Source organism: Bubalus bubalis, chromosome 2 (genome assembly GCF_019923935.1).
Source record: "Bubalus bubalis isolate 160015118507 breed Murrah chromosome 2, NDDB_SH_1, whole genome shotgun sequence".
NCBI classification, from domain to species: domain Eukaryota; kingdom Metazoa; phylum Chordata; class Mammalia; order Artiodactyla; family Bovidae; genus Bubalus; species Bubalus bubalis.
Genome location: NC_059158.1, coordinates 44,340,617 through 44,361,015, shown reverse-complemented (window position 1 = coordinate 44,361,015; position 20,399 = coordinate 44,340,617). Strand labels below are relative to the sequence as shown.

The 20,399-nt window shown below is 54.2% G+C and overlaps 3 protein-coding genes across 8 annotated transcripts; 1 reads left to right on the top strand and 2 right to left on the bottom strand.

The window, feature by feature from the left end:
- The first annotated feature begins 103 nt into the window (after positions 1-103).
- PFDN6 (prefoldin subunit 6) lies at positions 104-1,470 on the top strand. 2 transcript variants are annotated; one of them, XM_006050316.3, is made up of 5 exons: positions 104-260; positions 407-485; positions 728-798; positions 880-1,004; positions 1,240-1,470. In XM_006050316.3, the coding sequence occupies exons 2-5, from the start codon at positions 422-424 to the stop codon at positions 1,367-1,369; spliced, it is 390 nt and encodes a 129-aa protein (XP_006050378.1). In that variant the 5' UTR covers positions 104-260; positions 407-421; the 3' UTR covers positions 1,370-1,470. The 2 variants fall into 2 exon arrangements, with proteins under 2 accessions (XP_006050378.1, XP_044787420.1); XM_044931485.1 differs by having other exon boundaries at positions 121-260; positions 342-485.
- A 539-nt stretch (positions 1,471-2,009) lies between these two features.
- Positions 2,010-9,488, bottom strand: RGL2 (ral guanine nucleotide dissociation stimulator like 2). 4 transcript variants are annotated; one of them, XM_025271773.3, is made up of 18 exons: positions 9,345-9,488; positions 8,945-9,144; positions 7,579-7,662; positions 7,143-7,321; positions 6,962-7,012; positions 6,576-6,873; positions 6,054-6,305; positions 5,864-5,967; positions 5,687-5,771; positions 5,540-5,608; positions 5,303-5,377; positions 4,719-4,751; positions 4,478-4,599; positions 4,287-4,382; positions 4,093-4,204; positions 3,695-3,985; positions 3,056-3,170; positions 2,010-2,935 (listed from the first exon to the last, which is right to left on the bottom strand). In XM_025271773.3, the coding sequence occupies exons 2-18, from the start codon at positions 9,101-9,103 to the stop codon at positions 2,721-2,723; spliced, it is 2,340 nt and encodes a 779-aa protein (XP_025127558.1). In that variant the 5' UTR covers positions 9,104-9,144; positions 9,345-9,488; the 3' UTR covers positions 2,010-2,720. The 4 variants fall into 4 exon arrangements, with proteins under 4 accessions (XP_025127558.1, XP_025127571.1, XP_025127564.1 ...); XM_025271786.2 differs by lacking the exons at positions 7,143-7,321; positions 9,345-9,488 and having other exon boundaries at positions 8,945-9,082; XM_025271779.2 differs by lacking the exons at positions 7,143-7,321; positions 8,945-9,144; positions 9,345-9,488 and adding an exon at positions 8,337-8,615.
- Positions 9,489-10,194: 706 nt separating this feature from the next.
- LOC102399943 (TAP binding protein) lies at positions 10,195-20,331 on the bottom strand. Of its 2 annotated transcripts, XM_006050317.4 has the most exons (8): positions 20,062-20,320; positions 19,766-19,936; positions 19,272-19,532; positions 13,050-13,445; positions 12,317-12,658; positions 12,136-12,225; positions 11,968-12,002; positions 10,195-11,276 (listed from the first exon to the last, which is right to left on the bottom strand). In XM_006050317.4, the coding sequence occupies exons 1-8, from the start codon at positions 20,096-20,098 to the stop codon at positions 11,265-11,267; spliced, it is 1,344 nt and encodes a 447-aa protein (XP_006050379.3). In that variant the 5' UTR covers positions 20,099-20,320; the 3' UTR covers positions 10,195-11,264. The 2 variants fall into 2 exon arrangements, with proteins under 2 accessions (XP_006050379.3, XP_006050380.3); XM_006050318.4 differs by lacking the exon at positions 12,136-12,225 and having other exon boundaries at positions 20,062-20,331.
- Positions 20,332-20,399: the final 68 nt, after the last annotated feature.

Below are 20,399 nucleotides of genomic sequence, written 5' to 3'. Positions count from 1 at the left end.
GCAACCGTGCAGTTTCTTTTCCCATCTCGGTTTCTCCATCTTGCCTTAAATCCTTCGGCGTCTGGTCTTTTTAGCAGAACGCCACACATTGACCATGTTAGAACTACATTTCCCGGCGTGCGTCAGATAACAGCTTCCGGTGCCGTCTTTCCCCAGCATTCTCTATTTACTTCCGGGTTCATCAATACTGAAGTGAGAGCGTGAGTCGGGGAGCGGTTCGGTTGAAGAGTTCGGGGTTCTGCCACTCCCTGAGGCCGGGGGTGAGTCGATATCCCGGACGAGGAGAGACTGCAGTGGGTGCCCCGAGGGGCTGCCTCTCAAGAGGGCTGTCACCTCCGCGGGCCAGAAAGGGGAGCCCGGGTACCTTCCAGAGCGAGACCCATCGCCCCTCTCCCGCTACCCGCAGGCTTTCGTCCCCGCCATGGCTGAGCTAATCCAGAAGAAGCTGCAGGGGGAAGTGGAGAAATATCAACAGCTGCAGAAGGGTAAGGGAGCAGGGTAGGGGTGACCTCGCGGCAATTCCCTCACAACCCAAGTCTACACCCGAATAATGCATTCTGTCCCACCCCCGGCCCCAGCCTGCGGCTCCTTGCCCTTCTCTGTATTCTTCGCATTCCCTGTCCCGCCTGCCCATCCTTGGCTGCTTCCTCAGCTCCACGTTCTCACCAGGATTGTGGTGATCGGGTGGCACATGAGATGTCTCTAAACAAACCTTTTCATCCGCCAGACTTGAGTAAATCCATGTCAGGGAGGCAGAAACTAGAGGCACAACTAACAGAAAATAATATCGTGAAGGAGGTGAGAGACTGAGATTTGTGGGGCGAGGAGGGACCTATCCTGGAAGTGATTCTGATCATGTTTTTCCCACTCCTCCATCAGGAACTGGCCTTGCTGGATGGATCCAACGTGGTGTTTAAACTTCTGGGGCCCGTGTTGGTCAAACAGGAGCTTGGGGAAGCTCGGGCCACAGTGGGAAAAAGGCTGGACTACATCACAGCTGAGATGTGAGTCTTCCTTCCACCCCACTGTGATGTACCTGATCCGTTGGGATAAAGGTGTTGAGAAACCTTTGTAGAGGCATTCTCCAGAGTAGCCCCCATTTGAGCAGGTCCTTCAACTCCTTCCCTTTTCTTCATACTCCCCTTAGAGCTCAAGTTTCTGACCAATCTCCTTGTCTTCAGCACCCTCAAGAGTAAGTCTCACTAATTTCTCCTTATTTGCTTTTTTGCCTTTCCTCAGTAAGCGATATGAATCCCAGCTCCGAGACCTAGAGCAGCAGTCAGAACAACAGAGGGAGACCCTTGCTCAGCTGCAGCAGGAGTTTCAGCGGGCGCAGGCGGCAAAGGCAGGAGCTCCTGGGAAAGCCTGACCCTGTCCTGGGGGGTGGGGGAGGGGAAGGAATGAGGCAGCTCTAGGGTCTATACTGTAGCTAATAAAATGTGAAAATACCTGGCGTGTTCTGACCAGCCACTTCTGTTGTATTGTCTCCATCCTTTCCTCTTGTCCCTTCCCCCTCACCCCTACATCGCCTGCATTACTCTCTCAGATCCAAAATTCTTGCACTGGAATTTCTGTGTGGCAGAGTGACCCTTCTTTCTTGAGACTAAAATCCAAAATGTCTCAAACCTAATTCTTGCCTGTATATGCAAGCCTTAACTCTCTCTTCTCTTGATTGGAAGCAACCAAGAAAAGGGCATTGACAGTGAGACAATTTGGGGGAAAAGTTAAGTTTAATTGAAAAACTCAAGATTCTCTAACCTACAACCCCAGAATGGAACATGGTAATCCTCTTTTGCTGATTTCTTGTCATCTTCAAAATAGCCCTGGCATCTTAGTTCTTTTTAGTCTCTTTTCTTCCTAGACTTTGTTTAAATGTAGCTTAAATTGATTTCAGATCCCAGCACATAATGCATTGTGATATTCTAAGACCTCCAAGTTTGTACATTGTCCATGAAGTGGTTCTTCCATTTTTTTGTCCTAAAATTGTCTTAGGAATTCAGAGCCAAGGGTGTTTTTCATACTGATCGCTTTAATTGGGTACTTGACGTGGGTGTGTAACAACTGAGGAGAAAAATGTAAGAGCCAATAAAGGGACCAGGGGTGAAGAGGTTGCTGGGGAGGAATAAACCATTCTGAGGAAACGGTTCCCACCAAGCCCCTGCATCCAGCTTTCGCGGATAGATTCGGCTGGGCCCCTCTTTCCCATGGGTCTGCCTCCGGCCAGCTCCGCAGCCCCGGCAGCTAGCCCACAGACTGAGGACAGGCGGCGATCAGGTAGTGTCTGGTTTATTAGTGTTGTCGCAGCGACAGGAACCTCCCGAGTAGGAAGAGGAGGCTCCTGCGAGAAACCGTCTCTTGCCATTCCCTTCCCCTGGGACTCAGAGCCTCTAGGCTTTTCCTCTCCTCCTCCTTCCAGGCCTTTCCTTGGCCCTTGGCATGCTAGGATGTGTCCAGGAATCAAAAACAGATCTTTTCCCCAGCACTAGCTGTGTGCTGCATTCATGGCAGGTGAGAAGCTATACACAGGTATCCAGCTTAGGCATCAAGATTACCAGTTTCACAGGGCTGAGTCTTGGCTATCTGGTAAACCAGTGGCGCTTCACTGCCCCAAGGTGGGTGGCCACCCTTCTGGATATTCTCCCTATGTGGCAACTGCCACCATTCAGGATGGCCATTTGGAATGGCCATCATGAATTCTATGAACCAACAAGGCTTCCTCCTCAGAAGAGTGCCCGGGCAATCTTCCTCCCTGTGGCCTTGATCCTGGGAAAGGAACCCCCTCCTCCCTCGCTTGGGGGAGTTCCCGAGGCAGAAGGGCCACTGGCGAGGCCCACTGTAGCACTGGAGGGCCGCCGCCGCCGCTGCCGCAGGAGGAAATCGTGTGAGGCTCCGTCCATAGCGTAGAAGACGTTAGCTGAGGTGGGGATGGTCAGCTCTGAAGGTTCAGAAAAAGGTGTCAAGCACAGTCATTCCCACACAACCCCTGGGTGTGGCAGCATTCCCACCAGCGGGCGCCACTCTCCTCCCGAGTCTGCCTTCCCTCCCAGCCCCTGACCTCGCTCCCCTGGGAGCAGCTGCACCAGCTGGTACTCCGAAGCTACCGCAGAATCACGATTGTTTTTCTTAAGGACACGACTGATGACACTTGGAGCCTTGTCCTGACTTGTCACCTGGCAGGACAGCAGACCAAAAGAGCAATTAATTGCAATGATGACCTTGGCCTTGCGTCATTCCAACCCTAGCCAGTGATCCCACCCAGAGAAGGCTGCTGCTGCTGCTTAGTTGCCAAGTCGTGTCCAACTCTTTGCGACCCCGTGGACTGTACCCTGTCAGGCTCCTCTGTCCATGGGATTCTCCAGGCAAGAATACTGGAGTGGGTTGCCATGTCCACAGAGAAGGCTGCCCTTGTCCAGACTTTTGAGTTATCAGGGAAACCCAACATGGTGGCCCCCTGTACCCCATGGGCCAGCCCACATGGTTGCTGGGCTGTTCCCTCTGGGGAAACCACTGTTGGTTCTGAGAATCTCAGAGGACACCCAAAGTTCAGAGTGCAGCAGCTAATACAAAGTAACTTTGAAAATAAAACATGGCTGCTAAAACCAAAGGTCAATTAAAACTAAAATCATCCTCCCCTTTGGCTGTTGACACCTAAGACATCATCTCCACCCCCAACGTCCTGACCCACAGCTCTCACCAAGATGCTCTTATAGACACTGCCGTCTTCCCCCAGCTCCATCTGGACTCGGATGATTCGGCAATCAGAGGTCCCTGGCCCAGGCGCCCCTCCCCCACATCCAGGCCCCTTGGAGGCCCCTTCTGCACCCCCACTGAGCGGGGAACCACAGGAGGCTGAGCGGCGGTGACCTCGAGAAGGCCGCGGGGAGGAAGTTGGGGGAGAGAGGTGGCTGGGGTCAGCTGGGCTCTGCAGGGCTGGGGTGCTTTCCAGGGCAGAGTCCAGAGATGAGACAGACGGCCACTTCATGTGCTGGGGACCAACAACACAGAACTGGCATGAAGGCAGGAAAGCCAAGGGAGAAAGATTCACAAAGTCAGGGTCTGTGTAGAGATCAGAGGCTCAGGAGCGGAGCTCACCTGGGCCAGCCGGGTCAGCAGTGGGGCGGGGGTTCCAGGCACCTCCTCTGCTCCCACACTGGGCCGATCCCAGGAGACGAGGGGGGTGGGACCCCCAACAGAACCCAGCACCCTGGAGTGACAGGAGATTGGGAGGGTCAGAAGAAGAAGGACAAGTCCCCAAGAGACTGCCCTCCAACCACTGACTCCCTCACTCTGTCCACTGCGAGATGACCAGTGTTGGCCGAAGCACCCGCGGGGCAGGTGGGTCACCGCTCCCAGGCGTCTCCACCTCACAGGACACGCGATGGCTGGGGAGGGGGCAATGGGCAGAAGTCAGGACAGGACACACTGACCCCCACATTCAGCCTGTGCCCTGGAGTCCCAACGGCACCCAGCCAGTCACCTCTGCGCCTCTGTCAGTGGCCGGAGCCCTTGTAGCCACCGCTGGATATCGGGGTCAGGTCGGAGGTCATAGCCACGACATTCGTTCTGGAGCCGCCGCAGCTCAGAAAGGACAGCAAACTCCTAGGAAGGAGCCCACAGACTGCAGCAGGCCCAATCCAGGGAGCTCTGACTTCGCCCTCCTCTCCCCCTCCTGGGATGGGGCTACAGATGGCTGGCATATGGCCAAGCACTCTCCTCACCTTCCTCCGCTTGTCAAAATTGATGTATCCATTCTGCAAGGGGAAGGGGGTGGGGTGAGGGTCCCAACCCTGCCACAGAGAGCATATCCCCTTTTCCCACACTGGCCTCTGTGACTCCTCTGGCCCCCCGCTCCTCCCCCCTCTTACCCATCACACCCTCAGCCCACTACCTTGCCCTTTATATTGAACATCACAGGTAGAAACTGTGGCCAATTTACAGAGAAGAAAACTAGAGATCAGAAAAGGAACTTGCCCAAGATCCCAGCTTTGGTTTATTTATCAAACGTTGTGTACATATGCTTGCACCTCAGGCGTGCTCTGAGCACTCGCCACACATTAATTCATTCAACCCTCATAAGAAAGACTTGATGTAGATACTGTCACTAGTCTCCCACTTACAGATCACTGAGGCACAAGAAGGTTAAGCAGATTTGCCAAAATAACAGAGTCCTGGCCCTTACTGCTTCTGCCTTGCAGCCCCCTCTGGAAAGAGGTGGCCTGTCTGACCCTGAGGTCTTTTCATTCCATCACCATAATGCGCGCGCGCGCGCGCGCACACACACACACACACACACACTACTGACCTCCAGCTCATCCTTAGAGGCTGCGTCCAACATTACGAGGTCTTTTAAGAAGGTGCCAAGGTATGGGACCACACCCTGAGGTCAGAAGTCAGAGAGTCAGTCACCCCTGCCACTAATCCCAGGGATCCCCCTCCCTCTGCACTTTCCTAACCCATTGCCCCAGAACAAGTTTAATTCTCCTCCCCCTGCTGTGCCCCCTTCCCAACCCTAGCGCTTCCACCCCCAGTGGTCACTCACCCCACCCCGGGAGGCAGACCTCGGGGACTTCTTGGAATTTGGCTCCAAAGAGGGCTGCAGCTTCACCTCCTGACGGTGACAGAACAAGGTGACATGGGGGATGGGGGTGGAGGGAGATGGCAGGAATGCCAGGGAATGGGGCCTCACCTGCAGGAGGAGCTCCCGGCTCTGGGAATAGTTATCCTCCTCAGAGAAAATCTGGCAGAGGCTGGAGAAGACTCTGAGGCTGTCCCTGGAGGGTGGGGGGCAGCGGCCTTGAGGAGGGGCCTAGCTCAGCTCCCGACTCCGAGCCCTGACTCCCCTCCAGGGCCCTGTCCTCCCCACCTGGTTGCTTCCCCCCAGGCTGCCCGAAGCCTGTGGATGGGGCTGGATTGCAGGGCTGATACCACAGCATACACTGAAGAGAAATTTCGGAGCAGACGGCACTCCTGTGGGGTCACAGATAGAGATCACAGCTTTCGGACGGACCTCTTTCCACACCTTGATCCCCAACAGAGCCAAGCCTCTCTCGTACCTCTGCCACGCGGATCCACTTCTCCAAGAGCCGGGCCCTCTGGGGAGGACGAAGTGGCCGTACGGTCACCTCTCCAAGCCCTTCTCCAGTTGAGGTAGCCCCCAGGACAGAGCTGACCACTGCCCCTGCCACTTTGTTGAACTGTGTGACAGTCGCCCGGACAGATGGGCACAGGTGAGAATGTCCTGGCCGGTCTCTGTGACCCCACAGGCCCCCCAGGCACTGAGAGGGGACCAGATTGAGAAACAGCTCCTGCAGGGCAGAGGTAAGAGGTTAAAGTTCATAGTCAAGTGAGGTCAGCCTTCCAATGTCAGGGGTGTGAGGATCTCATGTGGCCAAGGAACCAGAGGGGCATAGGGTTTGAAGGGCAACAATCAAGGGGAAATGGGGAAAGGTCAAAACTGGGTGGACAGAGGAGGCTGGGAGCTGGACCAGGAAGGACTGGAAGCCAGGTAAGGATGTGGAGTTAGGGACAGGTTAGTAGGGGGGCAGGGGTCATGGGGTCAGAGGTCAGGGTCTCACCGCATCTAGCAGGGTCAGCTGTTCGGCCAAGTGGTCAGCGAGGTACACCAGGACATCCGTGGGGTCAGCAGGGGGATCGCCGGGGAGGGCCAAGGGCTTAGGAAGTTCAGGGGTCTGGGGGTCCACCCGGGACCGGAGGTTGCGGATGAGGTCAGCGCCGCCCCCCACAATACCCTCCCCTGCTGCATACCCTGTCCGAAGAAAGAAGCTCTCAAGCCGGTCAAGCTGACCCTTGACCTCAGAGCCAAAATCCTCAGGGTGAGAGGCCAGCCAGGTTGACAGTACAGAGATGGCTACCCTGGGAGAAGGGGAATTCACCGGGGATTAGGTGTCAGGCTGCTGCTTGGCCGGAGAAAACCGTGAAGTCAGAATCAGGGGTCACTTACCCTTTTGTCCTCTCTAGCTCATCAGCAGGATGAGATTCAAGAGCTTCCAGCCTGGGGAAGGGAAGAGATTCTATGTGTCCATGTTTTCCAAAACCCTAGCGGTTTTGACTATTTGGGTGGGATGTTCTGGCTTTAGAAAGTCAAGACATGTCAATGACCCTTGGTCCTTTAGTAGCCTGACCTGTCAACCATAAGCCCTAGCAGGGCAGGCGTGGAGGTGAAAGCCCGGTGAGTGGCCAGGAAGGCTGCTGTGAAGGTCATGTCAGCCCCTGATGTACGGGCGTCCAGCAGGTGTCTGACCAGGGCCTCCAGGGTGCCAGCTCGGAGTTTCCGGGAGGAACGCAGAGGAGGCCTTGGGGCCTGGGGGAGACAGAGCACCAGCCACTGACCCTTTTTTCAACTCTCCCCCGCTAGATCTCTGGGAGAAATCCCAGACCTAGGAGATGATTCAGCCTCATTGTATTAGGATTCAGAGAGGGCAAATGACTCGAACTAAGTCACACAGCTGAGTCCAGTCTCCAAACCTCCAACCTAGTATTCTGGCCAGAAAGTCAGTGGGAGGAAGGGGAACTGGGAGGTGGTAGGTCAGAGGTGAGACATCAAAGTTATAATCTCACCAAGGAATCAAGAGGCTGATACTGGCGACTTGTGACTGTAAAGGTAGCACCATCCTCCTCCTCCTCCCAGACAGACACGGGGGCCTGGAGGAGCAAGAAGGGGAGGTCAGATGGTTCCACACCCCACCCCACTGCTCAAGCCTCACCCCCAAGCCCTGCTCCTCCCTGTGCCCCTCACCTGTTGCGGAGGGGGACAGTACCAGCGAGTACGAGGGGTTGGGGGGGCTGGTGACCCCAGGTCTTCCCCACTGGGGCCCAGACAGCCCCCCCCAAGCCGCCTCAAGGCCCGGTGAAGTCTAAGGGGTTGCAGTGGGGAGTTGGATGGAATGCAGGAACCCTGAGCCTGGTGACTGCTGCAGCCCCTTCCCCCCAGAGCTGAACCCTTGAACAGCCAAGAATCAAGGTGCAAAGGTAGGAGGAGGGGGAAGCAAGAGAGGCAGAAAGCCTGAGGCAGCGATCTAGAGAAGCTGAAACCTCAGTCACAGGCACAACCGCATGCTCCGCCCTCCCCCGCAGGAACTAGCCAAGCCCAAAGAGTAAGTCCCCTTAGCCCCCTTTCTCCGGGTCCCTCCTCAGCTCTGGAGACCCCCCTCGGGGCGGCGGCGCCGATCCCAATACAGGAAGGAGAAAGGGAAGTGGGGATGGTGTGTGTGTTGGGGGGCGGGGGGTGGTTTAGACTCACAGAGTCATGTGACCCCGGCCGCTCCCCCAACCGATCCCGAAAAACCAGCCCTGCTAGTCACCCAGTCAGTCCTCACCCAGACTCTGGACAAGAGTGTCCAAAACCTCGGGGCCCCAAATCCAACTTTCGGCCCCTCTTAAGGCCCGAATCCTACTCCTGCCACTAGCCCCGGAGAGAAGCAGGTGACCACCAGCCACTCGGCCCGGGACCGCCCTCGACGGTCCGAGAGCCTCGGCTCCCCACCTCCGCCCAGCCCCAGGCGGCGGAGCGGGGAGGGGTCACGAAATAGAAGGGTTCCCTCCCCAATCCCGGAGTCGGAGGAGCGGGTTACTGTGGAAACAAACCCCTCCCCGCCAAACAGACACCCGGAGGGAGACAGGGACCTAGACTCCACGCCCGGAGGGAAACAGGGACCTAGACTCCACGCCCGGAGGGACGGGCCACTCGAGCACGGGCGGAGAGGGCTAGGGACCCGCAGGCCAGCCAGCCACACGCGCCGTGCGCGAACGGGGCAGGCTCCTGAGTGTCTGTGCCGCACAGAACCTCGGAAACGCCGGGGCTCCCCGCTGGGGGACACGGGCCGACTCCGGCGAGAGGCGCAGCAAGGGCTGAGGCAGGAAGCGACGCAGGGACACAGACTCGCAGCGGGGAGAGTCTCCGGGACACATGCCGCCCGCGCCTCACCTCGTCGTCGTCGTCGTCGTCTTCCTCCTCCTGCCCCCCGCCCCCGCCCCGGCCACTGGGGCCCCCACCCTCTTCGGGGTCTCGACTCCGGAAGCTGCTCAGCACGACTCCCCCGGGGGGGCTCGTGTCCCACAGCAGCCGCAGGGGCCGCGGGAGCATGGCCGGCTGAAGGAGTCAGCGGGGTCGGGCCATGGGGGCGCCTGAGGAGAGACAGGAGCGGGGAGGGGGCTGTCAGGGGGGCGCGGGGCCCCAGAAGGTGGGCTCCAGGTAGTCGCCGGGAAGCCCCGCGGGGAGGTGGGGCGGGGGGCAACGCTGCAGGGGCACACGGGGCCTGGCGTTGTGTGGACCGGGGGTCAGGAGCACGGGCTCGGGCGGGGTTACGGGGGGCTCTGGCTCTGACCTGCTCAGGACGGGTGGGGGCAGCGCGGCTCCCGAGTTGCCGTTCCCGTCGGTCTCCGGCCCCCGATCACGTCCCCGGACCGAGCCCGTCCCCGGCTTTTCCGCACCCCCTTGTACGCCCCCCCCCCCTCGCCCCGCCAGACTCCCGGGCCCTCCCGCCCTTTCCGCTCCCCCCCGACGTCGCCCGCCCCGAGAGCAGGAGCCAAAAGGGAAGGAAGTGAGGACAGGAGCCACGGCCGCGGACTTAGAGGAGCGCCGGACGCTTGGGGGCTGGGACCCAGGAGCCCGGGTCTCCAGCCCGACTGTGCTCGGGGAGCCTGGAGCCCACGTTGCTCTGCGCTGAGTGGGGACAGGGATTCCTGTTTCCAGCCCCCGGGGAAGGGCGAGAGCCGAATCTAACATTCCGCTCCTCGCACACCGCGAGGCTAAAACTCCCGCGGGGAGCGTGTCAGGGGGGACGGACCCAGTTTCTCCGGGCCGCGGGGGCTCCACTCGGCCCCAACCCACGCGAGTAGCGGGCCAAAATCCGCTCCGGGTTTTCGGGGGAGCCCGGGGCTCCTCACCCGCTCGGGAGTGGGCGGGGCAGGAAGCCGCCACTTCCGGTCCCAGAGAGGGCGCCGGGGGTTGTTTCCGGCGCCGAGGCCGGCCTCTCCGCTGCCCTGGTCCCCCGCGAGTGCCCGCGGCCTGAGGGCACGGTGTCGGCCGTGGGTGGCGCCCAGCTTCAGTCCCTTCCAAAGGGGCGTCGGGTGCCGCCAAGGCGTTAGAGGCAGGCCGTGGGAAGGAACCACGGGGGAGTGGAAGTGTCTCAGCGCCTGGAAAGAGGGTCCCTGAGGTAGAACTGAGACGTCCCCTTTGAAAACACTGCAACGAGTTTATTCCCACACGATTAGACCCGCACCCTCCGTCCGTCGGGCCGACCGACCTGGCCCTCGAAGGTCCCCCTCAGCCGAGCCGCTGCTTCCTTCTTCCAGTAGTTCATTTGATTCAACACATTTTTTAATCTTTCGGACGAAAAAAAGGCTAACTTCTTAAATTGAGCGCCCTCCAGTGGGCCCTGTGCAGGCGCGGGAGACACCGCAGGGAAAGGACAGGGTCGTCCCAGCCTTCGAGGAGCCAACAGTCCGGGCAGGGAGGCAGGCTTTTAACAACGACTCGCACAATCACTTAAATACAACCGTGGTGAACCGCACCCGAGGGACACGCGGCGGTCTGAGGGGGCGAGGCTGACCTGGTCCGTAGCCCAGGCAGAGACAACAACGCTCTGGGACCCAGAGGGAGTGGGAGGCCATGGAGAAAAGGATCAGCTTTAGGTGTAATGAGCATCGGGAGGAGGGCGGGAGAGCGCTAAGCGGAGCAGTGGCTGGAGGGCAGGGATGCACTGAGTCAGGGCAGGAAACAATGGATTTGGCCTCTAGAGCACCGGTTCCTGTCCCAGATGTCCCTGAGACTATTTCAAGGGCTACGTGAGGTTTAGCCTATTTTCATAGCAATCCTAAACTTTTACTTGCCTTTTCACTCTCGGTCACTAAAGAACCTACACTGGCGTTTTCCTGAAGCTACATGACATGTACTGACATCGTCCCCACAGCTAATGGAACGTGTGCTTGTGTCTTCCCGTGTGTTAAATTGTTCTCAGTTTTGAGAACAGTACAGTAAATATCTGTGGCTTATAATCTACATAAGTGAAAGCTTTATAGAGTCCTTAATAATTTTTAAGAGATCCTGAGACCAAAAATTTTGAGAACCGCTGCTCTAGAGTCCTAAGGAGGTGAATGCCTTGTGTCTTTTCAGGAAGCATTCCAGTGGCTCAGTGGAGAGAGACTGGAGGGAGCAGGAACAGAGGGCATACAATTTGGGGAGTTATTACAGTAGCCTAGACCGGAGAGGATGGTGGCTTCCCCAGGATGGTGCTGAGTTGGTTTCACTCTGTTTTCTGGAAGAGAAATAAAAAGGTGAGGGATTCAGGGTATTAGAAAGCAGGGTGAAGTGCTCATGGTCAGTCCAGAGACAGGTGAGTGTCATGGGCACAGAGGTGGCAGCAGAAAGAGGCTAACGCTTTCTGTGTATTTTAAGCCTGGCAGATGCAGCACCAAGTGCTTCTGCTCCTGCATCTTTCAAAGGAGATGCCATATCTCCTTAAATCCTTCCAACAGTCCTCTGAGGCTCTGCTGACCAGTACAGTAGCCACCACTCACTTGTGTCTGTTGAGCATTTGAAATATGGCTAGTCCATACTGAGGTTTAAAAAAAAAACACTGTTTTTGAAGACTCAGGATGGAGAAAACACTATAATTTCTTACACTTATGACATGTTGCCATGCCAACATTTTGGATATATTAGATATCTTTTACCTTTTTAATGCAGTCCCTAGACTATGCATTTAAATTTACATATGTGCCTTGTGTTATATTTCTATAGGATATCACTGCCTAAGTCATTTTTTCCTCCCTTACACCCAAGTTAACAGGTGTAGCCTGTTTGAGGTGGCGGGATTTAATGCAGGTCTGTGTGAATTCCAAGGCTGGATTCTGCCCACCAGGCCAGCAGCCGCCCTCTTGGGTGAGGAGTTGGGGAAAGGGGATAAAATGAGAAGGGAAAAATAAAGGAAAGTGGAGTGTTGTTACCTTTTCCATTGAATTCTGTGTGGTCAGGTAGGCAGCTGTGGAGAGAGATTGAGAAGAGATGGGATGGGGGAGCAGTAGGGCAAAGGGATGAGTGTCAGACTTCTTTGGGAGGAGGCAGATAATGTCTTGCCTCTCAAGGGTCCCAGTTTGGGTGGGGCTCACACTCACCAGCCCAGCCCAGTGCCTTGAGGATCCCAAGGAGGAGAAAGGCAGACAGGAAGAGACCAATGCCGTCCTCCAGAGAGGGCCCAGAGAGACCTGGCAGGCAGAAGGGGCAAGAGAGTGAGTCTGAAATTCCCAGGCACACCTCCCCAGCGCCACCCCATTTCTCCATCCTCCAGACTCTTACCAGCCACCTGCAGGGTGACCTCAGCGCTGCGCCCCAGGGTGGACAGGCTGGGGTGGTGGACTCGGCAGGCATAGCGGGCCCCATGCTGCTCACTGGTGACCGGGGGCGGCTGCAGGTGTGCGGAGAGGCTCAAAGAGCCGTCTGAGTGATGTGTCAGGGCCGAGAGCCACCTCTGGCCCTCAGCCTTCTGAAAGCGACCCTCTGGGCCACCCCGAAGCTCCCACTCCACCTCCAGCCCATGGGAGGGGTAGAAGTGGGACACGAGGCAGAGCAGCTCTGGGGGTGCCTCCCCAGGAGCAGCCCATACAAGAGGCTCTGGTTTCAGGGCCACCTTGGGGGGTTCTAGGGAGAGAGGAAGAAAGGAGCATGGGGAATTGATCTACACAGCCCTCCCTCAGAGGCCCTCTGTGTGCCCTTCGGCTCCCCGTACTGAGAGGGTTTAGGGGTTTCCTCCCAGGTTGGGGAGCCCACCATCTCCCCATTGGTGTTTCGCAGGAATCTCCATGCCGTGTCCCCAGCCTCAGGGACCCCTTCTTCAGATTCGGGAACCTCCATCCCAAAGCCCTTTAGATCCCTAGGAACCCTTTACCCATTGCCCCTCTGACTCCCAGGGACCCCAGTCTATCTCCCCGTATTCACCCAGCACCCTTTTCTCCACTATCCTCCCATCATGGAGTCCCTACAATCCTAGTGACCATCGTCTACCCATGAGAATCGCCATATCCTCACTCACTCTGTACAGCAAGCTCCAGGGTGATCTGCCCTTGCAGGTATGGCAGGTGAACAGTAGCCAGATAGGTACCCTCCTGGGAGGGCCGAACTGCAGGCAGCCAGAAGGTCCCATTTCCGGTCCATGGCCCCCAGGGCTCATTGTCATCCCAAGCAGCAAATGCCACTGCCCCCTCTTGGGCAGCTGGCACCTGCCCATTCAGTCCAGGAGTCACAGCTAGCAGCAGGTGCCCCTTACCCAGGTGCTGGCGTCGCCACTCCAGCCCAAAGGGAGGGGGACCTGGGGCCAGAGAAGGAGCCTTGGGGGTGAGGGGCACGTAGGCAAAGCTCAAGTCCAGCAAGGCATCTTGTCCCATTGGGATGCGAGGGGTGGGGGTGTGAGTGAAGACAGTTAGGACAGCTGGGAACGGTAGGGAGAGAAGGGTCGGGAGGGGAAGAGAAAGAGAAAAAATAGAGAATTGGGTTATGGGGAGGAGTTAACTCTTACCCACCCCTCCAAGGACACTTCCTTGGACACTCACCATCTCCCAGCCCTCCCTGCAAATCCCCTTTGTCCTGGGGCTGTGGGACCCACTGTAACTCAGAGTGAGCAGAGGGGTCTTGAGGTGAATAAGGGCAGCCTTTAAAGGCTGCTCGGAACACACAGCCCATTCTGCACCAGCCCTGGGGACGGAGGGATCTGAGGGTCCTTGTGACACAGCCTGAACCAGCCCACCAGTCTCCACACCCACACTTGAAGAGCCAGGCCTTTCTTGGTTTGCTGGTGAAGACAGTGATGACTCATGACTGTCAATCCCCTGGTGCTACACAGAGTATTTACTGACTCTGGAAGGTTCTGGTTCTAGACTAAAGCTGAACACAGACCTCTGGGCTCTGCTGAGGCAAGTACAGGCTGGTTAAGTGCCTGGAGCCTGATTGCCCTGATCAGTCCCAACTCAGCAGCTGTTATATGGCCTTGGGCCGTTAGTTTACTCCTCAGTGTCCCGTTCTCCTAAATAAGGATGATGATGATGCTAGCACTCATCCCAAGGAGTTGGAGCAGTGAAGGTTCAGTCAGTTCGTATCTGCTACTGATCTGGACAACAAAGACACCTATATATAAAAGCTGCTTAGAATAGTGCCTGGAACACAGTACATCTACAAAAGTGTTTGCTGTGATTACAGCCAGTCACCTGCCAGACAAACATAACATGTCCCAACTGAACAGCATCTCTAGAACATCCCCTGGCCCAGCTCCAGTGCCGGTCTTCCCTGCCTTAAATGATCACCACCAGCCCCTAGGCACTAAAGGAAAACATTTGCAATCCCTAAGATTCCTTCTAATTCATTCATTTGACTAATATTGATTGAGCACCTAGGATGTTCAAAGTTGATGAGAGTGAACAGGACAGGCAGCCCCCTGCCCTCAAACTGTGCAGTCTGATAAGAAAGACAGATTGCCAAACATAACACGCTGTGTGCCATCCCCACCAGGCCCTAATTCTGTCTCCCAGTTAGATGTTACATTTGTTTCCGACTCAAGTGTTCATCCAGAGAAGGCAATGGCACCCCACTCCAGTACTTGCCTGGAAAATCCCATGGATGGAGGAACCTGGTGGGCTGCAGTCCATGGGGTCACTAAGAGTCGGACACGACTGAGCGACTTCACTTTCACTTTTCACTTTCATGCATTGGAGAAGGACATGGCAACCCACTCCAGTGTTTTTGCCTAGAGAATCCCAGGGACGGGGGAGCCTGGTGGGCTGCCGTCTGTGGGGTCACACAGAGTCAGACACGACTGAAGCGACTTAGCAGCAGCAGCAAGTGCTGCTACTGCTACATTTGGGCAGTTACAGCAGCCTCCTCTCAGATCTCGCTCTCCTTCATTTCATCCTCACACTATAACCAAATAACATGGCTGCAAGTCTGACCCGGGCACTTGCCTGTTTAAAAATCCCAGTTACCTAGGAACCTAGCAACTAAAAGCAGAGGCTGGCGCTAGAGGGCCCAGGTTCAATCCCTAGCCTTGCTTCTTACAAGTTGTGTGTCCCTGGACAAGTTACCTAACTGCTCTGTCTCATATTTCTTCATCTGTGACATGGGTATAACATCAGTACCTAGTTCTTACGGTTGTTCAGAGGAATAAATACAATTATGCCTATAAAGTGCTTAGAACAGGAGCTGGTGTCTAGAAAATGCTTAGCTGGTACTACTTTCATTACTGTCATCTTCATGGTGAAGGATTTGCAGGGTATCTTGGAAAAATGACTTTATCTCTATTTTCCCATTAGTCCAATGACTGATCCTTGCCTACCTTTTGTAGGAATCATGTAAAATAACAGGCTTTTGGAAAAATGGCACCCACATACCTACACATACACACGAAACTTCTGATGATTCACTATCACTTATAAACCCCAGCTTTCAAGGAACTGGGTAATCTAGCCCCCAACCTACCTTTCCGGACTTCTCTTGTACCCTAAGAACCAGCCACGGAGAAGCCCTTTCTATGACCAGTAGAAAATCTGTTGTCATTGGGCTTTTCTTAGCTTTGTTCAACTGCCAGAAATGTCTGGGTCTTCCAAGTGGAAGTAACTTTTTTTTTCCTCTTGTGATTATTTTTGTTTTTTGGCTGTGCCATTTGGCTTGCAGAATCTTAGTTCTACAACCAGAGATGGAACCAGAGCCCTTGGCAGTGAAAGCGTAGCAGAGTTCTAACCACTAGACCACCAGGGAATTCCCTACTTTTATGTAACTTTTAATCCTAGCTTCTAAGGCCTACAAACTTCGCTGAACCTCATAGGACTATTTTTGTTCAAGAGAGTAAAAAAAGTAAGTAATTTCATTTAGTTTATTTAAATCCAGAAACACACTTTTGAATTGTATGAATAAATCTGTAGAATTAATAAGCAAATCTTAAGCTAAGAGTGCTCTTTAATATGGGTAATTGAAGCAATTTTAGACCTGCATTCCACAACCTGGACTCTGTAAAAATATACATGTAAACATAACAGGGCCAAAACCTGTTGGTAAGGAAATTTCTACTGTTTCACAGTTTGTATTATATAGGTCTATGCTTTTCTGTTAAAAGTGAATGATAACAACTATTATAGGGTATTACTGAAAAAAATTAAACCCAAATCTAATCAAACCTCTAGCTCTAACTATCAATGTATAGGAAACATGGAGGGAAAAGGAACACAGGAAATGACAGGATGAGCAAACAATTGGTCAAATATAGAATAAGGGAACATCTACAGAACAAATGACAAGCCAATAGCATTTAAAGGGATGGGGCAATTACAATAAGACAGACTCGAGAGATAAAACTGCTATGGACTGGATGTTTGCGGCTCTGCCTTCCCCAACCCCCAATTCATATGTTGAAGCCCTAACCTGCAATGTGACTGGAGACAGGGAGTTGGAGTTAGTGATACAAGTCAATGAGGTCATAGGTAAGCCCTAATCTGATGGAGCTGGTGCCCTTATAAGAAGAGGAAGAAATAGCAAAGCTCTCTCCCTCTTCCCTCCCTCTGAGGACACAGCCAGAAGGCAGCTGTCTGTGACCACAAGGGGAGAGTTCTCAGCAGACATCAGCCATGCTAGCACACTGATCTTGAACTTCTAGCCTCCAGAACTGTGAGAAAATATATTCCTGTTGTTTAAGCCCCCCAGTCTACGATATTTTGTGATGGTAGCCCAAGCAGATTCAACAACCAAAGAGAAAATATAGACATCTTTTTGATCCTGATTCAAATAAATCAATTGTAAAATAGGATCACTGACACAACTGGGAAAAATTTAGTATGGGCCAGAAATTAAATCATATTAAGGAATTATTATTTGTTTTGTTAGGTATAATGCTATTGTGTGTAGGGGGGGTGTTAAAGTCCTTATGTAATAGAGATGTTTACTGAAGTACTTATAAGCAAAATAATATGAGACATACTTAAAAACACTTCCAGAAAAGAATAGAAGATTGGAGGAAGATAGGTATAACAATTTGGTAGGGCTTCTCTGGTGATCCAGTGGTTAAGAATCCTCTTTACAATGCAGGGAGCACAGGTTCAATCCCTGGTCCAGGAAAATCCCACATGCCTTGGATTAACTAAACCCATGTGCCGTAACTACTACTGAGTCTGCACTGTAGAGCCTGTGCTCTGCAACAAGAGAAACGGCCACAATGAGAAGCCCTCACACTGCAGCCGAAGAAAGCCCACACCCAGCAATGAAGACCCAGCACAGCCAAAAATAATAAATAAGATGTTATTCCCATTTAAAAATTTGGTAAATGTAATAACTATACAAGTAGGTATACAGTATATGACAGGTTCATTTTGCTCTCCTAGTGTATCACTGAAACTTTCTATAATAATTTTAAAAGAATGATGAGAAATACTATACACACAAAGTATATTAAGAAAGTATATTTGTCAACAAACATTTTAGAGTATTTAACAACTTACTTGGTAAGAAATAAAGTATAAATAAATCCATACTAGCAAAACTGTTGATCTGTGACCCTGGAAAGAGTCTATTTTTAATTTTACATTAAAAAAAAAAAAAAACACCTTTCATTTTCTTAAATCCCTAATCAAGCAAGAATGTTTGAAAAGGAAGACTGAGCACAGCAACTAGTTTTCACCCCCGGTGGTGGGTGAGCTGCAATAACGTTCTCACCTGGTCATGCCCTTGGCTCCCTATCCGCACTTCTTTTAGGGCTCAAGTCACTTTCTACTCTAAAATTATCTCATGACAAATCTGATGAGAACGTTTCTGAGAGTAGACTCTACATCTAATCACCTCTGTGACCCTTAAAAGTGTTCAAGGCCACCCCAGAGATTCTGATTTAATTCACCTGGAGTGAAATTTTTAAGGATTCTTATTTGCAGACCGAACTGAGAACTACAGGGCCCTAATTTATTCTTGGTGATAATAAACATTTATTAAATCAGTGAATAAATTAACAAAGTGTCTCCCTTGATTGTCACAACAACAGGAAGGCAGATGGGAAATACCATCCACATTTTACAGCTAGAAAAGCAGATTCAGAGAAAAAGGGACATTCTTACCCTACCTCGTGAAACCAACAGCCTTGGAAATACTCCTGTCCACTAGAGACAACTGCCGTCCCCACAAGCAACAGTTTGCCTCTGTCCCTGCCCTGGGCAATGTCTGGGGACAAAGAATGGAGGTGGAAGCAGAGGTGAGGATTGTGTAGTGGGTGCTGAGTCCCATGGGTGATTCTCGAATGTCAGGGAGAAGGTACTGGGGAAGGCAGGGTGTAGGGCTCAGTAGGGGTTGACCGGCAGGTCAGGCTGTATGCTTTCCATAAAATCACACAATGTTTAAGAATTGCCAAGGACTCTGTTCCCATCACCCTCCAGAGAAGAGCTCCAAGAAACCCAAATCCAGGTCGCATCTTCCCCACTTTTGCTTTATCCACCCACTCCCAAGACCAAGACCCGAAAAGTGCCCAACCTCTGGGCCTCCAACCGGGTTACACAATGCGGCAAGTGGTCCGTCCTTGCAGCCGGAACCACCAGATCCCCCGCCGCTTCCCTTCCATGCACTCAAGCCCATCATTCAGAGATCACAGAGTCAACGCATCATCACGAGCCATAAGAGGAGGCTGTCAGGAGAGGTTAACGCGCTTAAGCGCAAGAGCCTGTGCTTTGCTGATTGTTGCAGCGCCGGATGTGGGAACGGGTGGGGCGTGAAGGCAGTTTTTGTTTGTTTTTTTTTTTTTAAACAGGGTGAACAGCAAAGGTGGGAGCGCCTAGCAAGATCTCAGAGGAAAGGAGCAAAAGTTCCTGCTTTTGAGACCCTCCCAAGCCCCTCGCCTAGAGAGTTGCTTAAGGTCTGCTGCTGCTGCTAAGTCGCTTCAGTCGTGTTCGACTCTGTGCGACCCCATAGACGGCAGCCCACCAGGCTCCTCTGTTCACAGGATTCTCTAGGCAAGAATACTGGAGTGGGTTGCCATTTCTTTCTCCATTCTTGAGGTCAGGTGTCCGGAACCCCCACCCCTCCCCAAAACCCCGCCCCAAACCGCATTTTATTTTAGATTAGGTTGATACTAGATGAAGCGGTAAAGACATTTTAACTTTAACTGAACTGCCTTGATTTACAAATAAAGAAACGGAGACCCGACTGGGGAAGTGACTCGCTCAAGTCCGCAGAGCGAGTTAACGGCTGATTTGGACCCTTACAATCTACCCAGTAATCTCCCATTCCCCTCTGTAGCTACCTGTTGCCATGGTGATGAGAGCAGGCTCCGGCTGAGGCTCCGACTGTGGTCGAAGGAGGCTGGAGAGGCTGAGGTACGGGCTAGACATGCTGACCATGAGCCAAGTCCCGTCTAGGGCCCGCGGGCAACTCTGCTCCGGGGTCAAGCCGCTGAGCCATTTGGCCGAGGCTGGGAGCGGGACGTAGAGGCTCATCTCGCAGCGTGGCGCGGGGGCGTCCCGGGGATACTGCCTGAAGGCGGCCTGAAGGGCGCCCGCGGGGTCTGTGAACGCAGAGAGAAGAGCTGCAGGCGTCGAGTCTCCGCCAGGAAAGAAGAGGGGAGGGCAGAGTCCAGGGACTTTCAAAGGTGCAGACTAGCTGGTCGTGAGAGACTGAGAGGGCGAATCGTTTCACTTTACAGCTGGGGGAAACTGAGGCCCGAGGTCACTGAGACTCAAAGGGCTGGGGGGGTTCGGGGGAGGCAACAGAGTTGGGAGCGAGTCCGGGATGACTCACCGTGAACTTTGAGGTAGCGCTCTGGCGCGAGGTCCGGTCGAGGAGGTGGGCTCTCCGCGCCCTGGCGCAGCAGCAGGGCAGCGGGTTTCTTGGCCAACTTGCCCCCGCCCGCATCCTCCACGAACCAGCACTCAATCACCGCGGGTCTGGCCGAGACAGCGGTCGCCAAGCCTGGGGAGAGGGGCGCGAGTGAAGGCCCGGCCCCAACTTCAGGTGACCCGACCTCCCCCATCCCCGGACGTGGCGGGGCTCACCTCCCACCGTTCCCTGTGCAAGGAATCACGGGGGTCGCTCACCCAAAGCCACAGCGAGGAGCAGGGACAGGCGCTTCATGGCGCTCGGATTTCTCAGCTCCGAAGCAGCCTCTTCCTCCTTTCACTTTCACTTTCCTCCAAAGGCCAGCAGGTGGGGCGGAGGAAATCCCCTCTCAGGCTAGGGGAAATTTTGTGGGAGGCAGGTTCTCTCCCCGCCTTCCCCCCTCCCCTGCGCCGGGCAGGGGTTCCGGAACATCCTCTCCAGTTGGGGAGTTCCGGTCTGGGGACCTCAGCCCCGCCCAGGCCTCCTGGATCACCCAGCGCTGCAGAGTCTGGGAGTCTTCCCACACCCGAGGCGCCCCCGCTTGTCCCCCCCCAAC

Bases quoted from the DNA above. Each gene is read 5' to 3' on its own strand.
- PFDN6 (XM_006050316.3), top strand. From the start codon at position 422: ATGGCTGAGCTAATCCAGAAGAAGCTGCAGGGGGAAGTGGAGAAATAT. The intron at 799-879 runs GTGAGAGACTGA...CTCCTCCATCAG, and splicing joins AAAATAATATCGTGAAGGAG to GAACTGGCCTTGCTGGATGG. The intron at 1,005-1,239 runs GTGAGTCTTCCT...GCCTTTCCTCAG, and splicing joins GACTACATCACAGCTGAGAT to TAAGCGATATGAATCCCAGC.
- RGL2 (XM_025271773.3), bottom strand. From the start codon at position 9,103: ATGCTCCCGCGGCCCCTGCGGCTGCTGTGGGACACGAGCCCCCCCGGG. The intron at 6,874-6,961 runs GTAAGTGACCCC...CCCTTCTCCCAG, and splicing joins GAGCTAGAGAGGACAAAAGG to GGTAGCCATCTCTGTACTGT. The intron at 6,306-6,575 runs GTGAGACCCTGA...TCTGCCCTGCAG, and splicing joins AGCTGACCCTGCTAGATGCG to GAGCTGTTTCTCAATCTGGT.
- LOC102399943 (XM_006050317.4), bottom strand. From the start codon at position 20,098: ATGAAGCGCCTGTCCCTGCTCCTCGCTGTGGCTTTGG. The intron at 19,937-20,061 runs GTGAGCGACCCC...CCCTCTCCCCAG, and splicing joins GCTCCTCGCTGTGGCTTTGG to GCTTGGCGACCGCTGTCTCG. The intron at 19,533-19,765 runs GTGAGTCATCCC...CTGCGTTCACAG, and splicing joins GCGCTACCTCAAAGTTCACG to ACCCCGCGGGCGCCCTTCAG.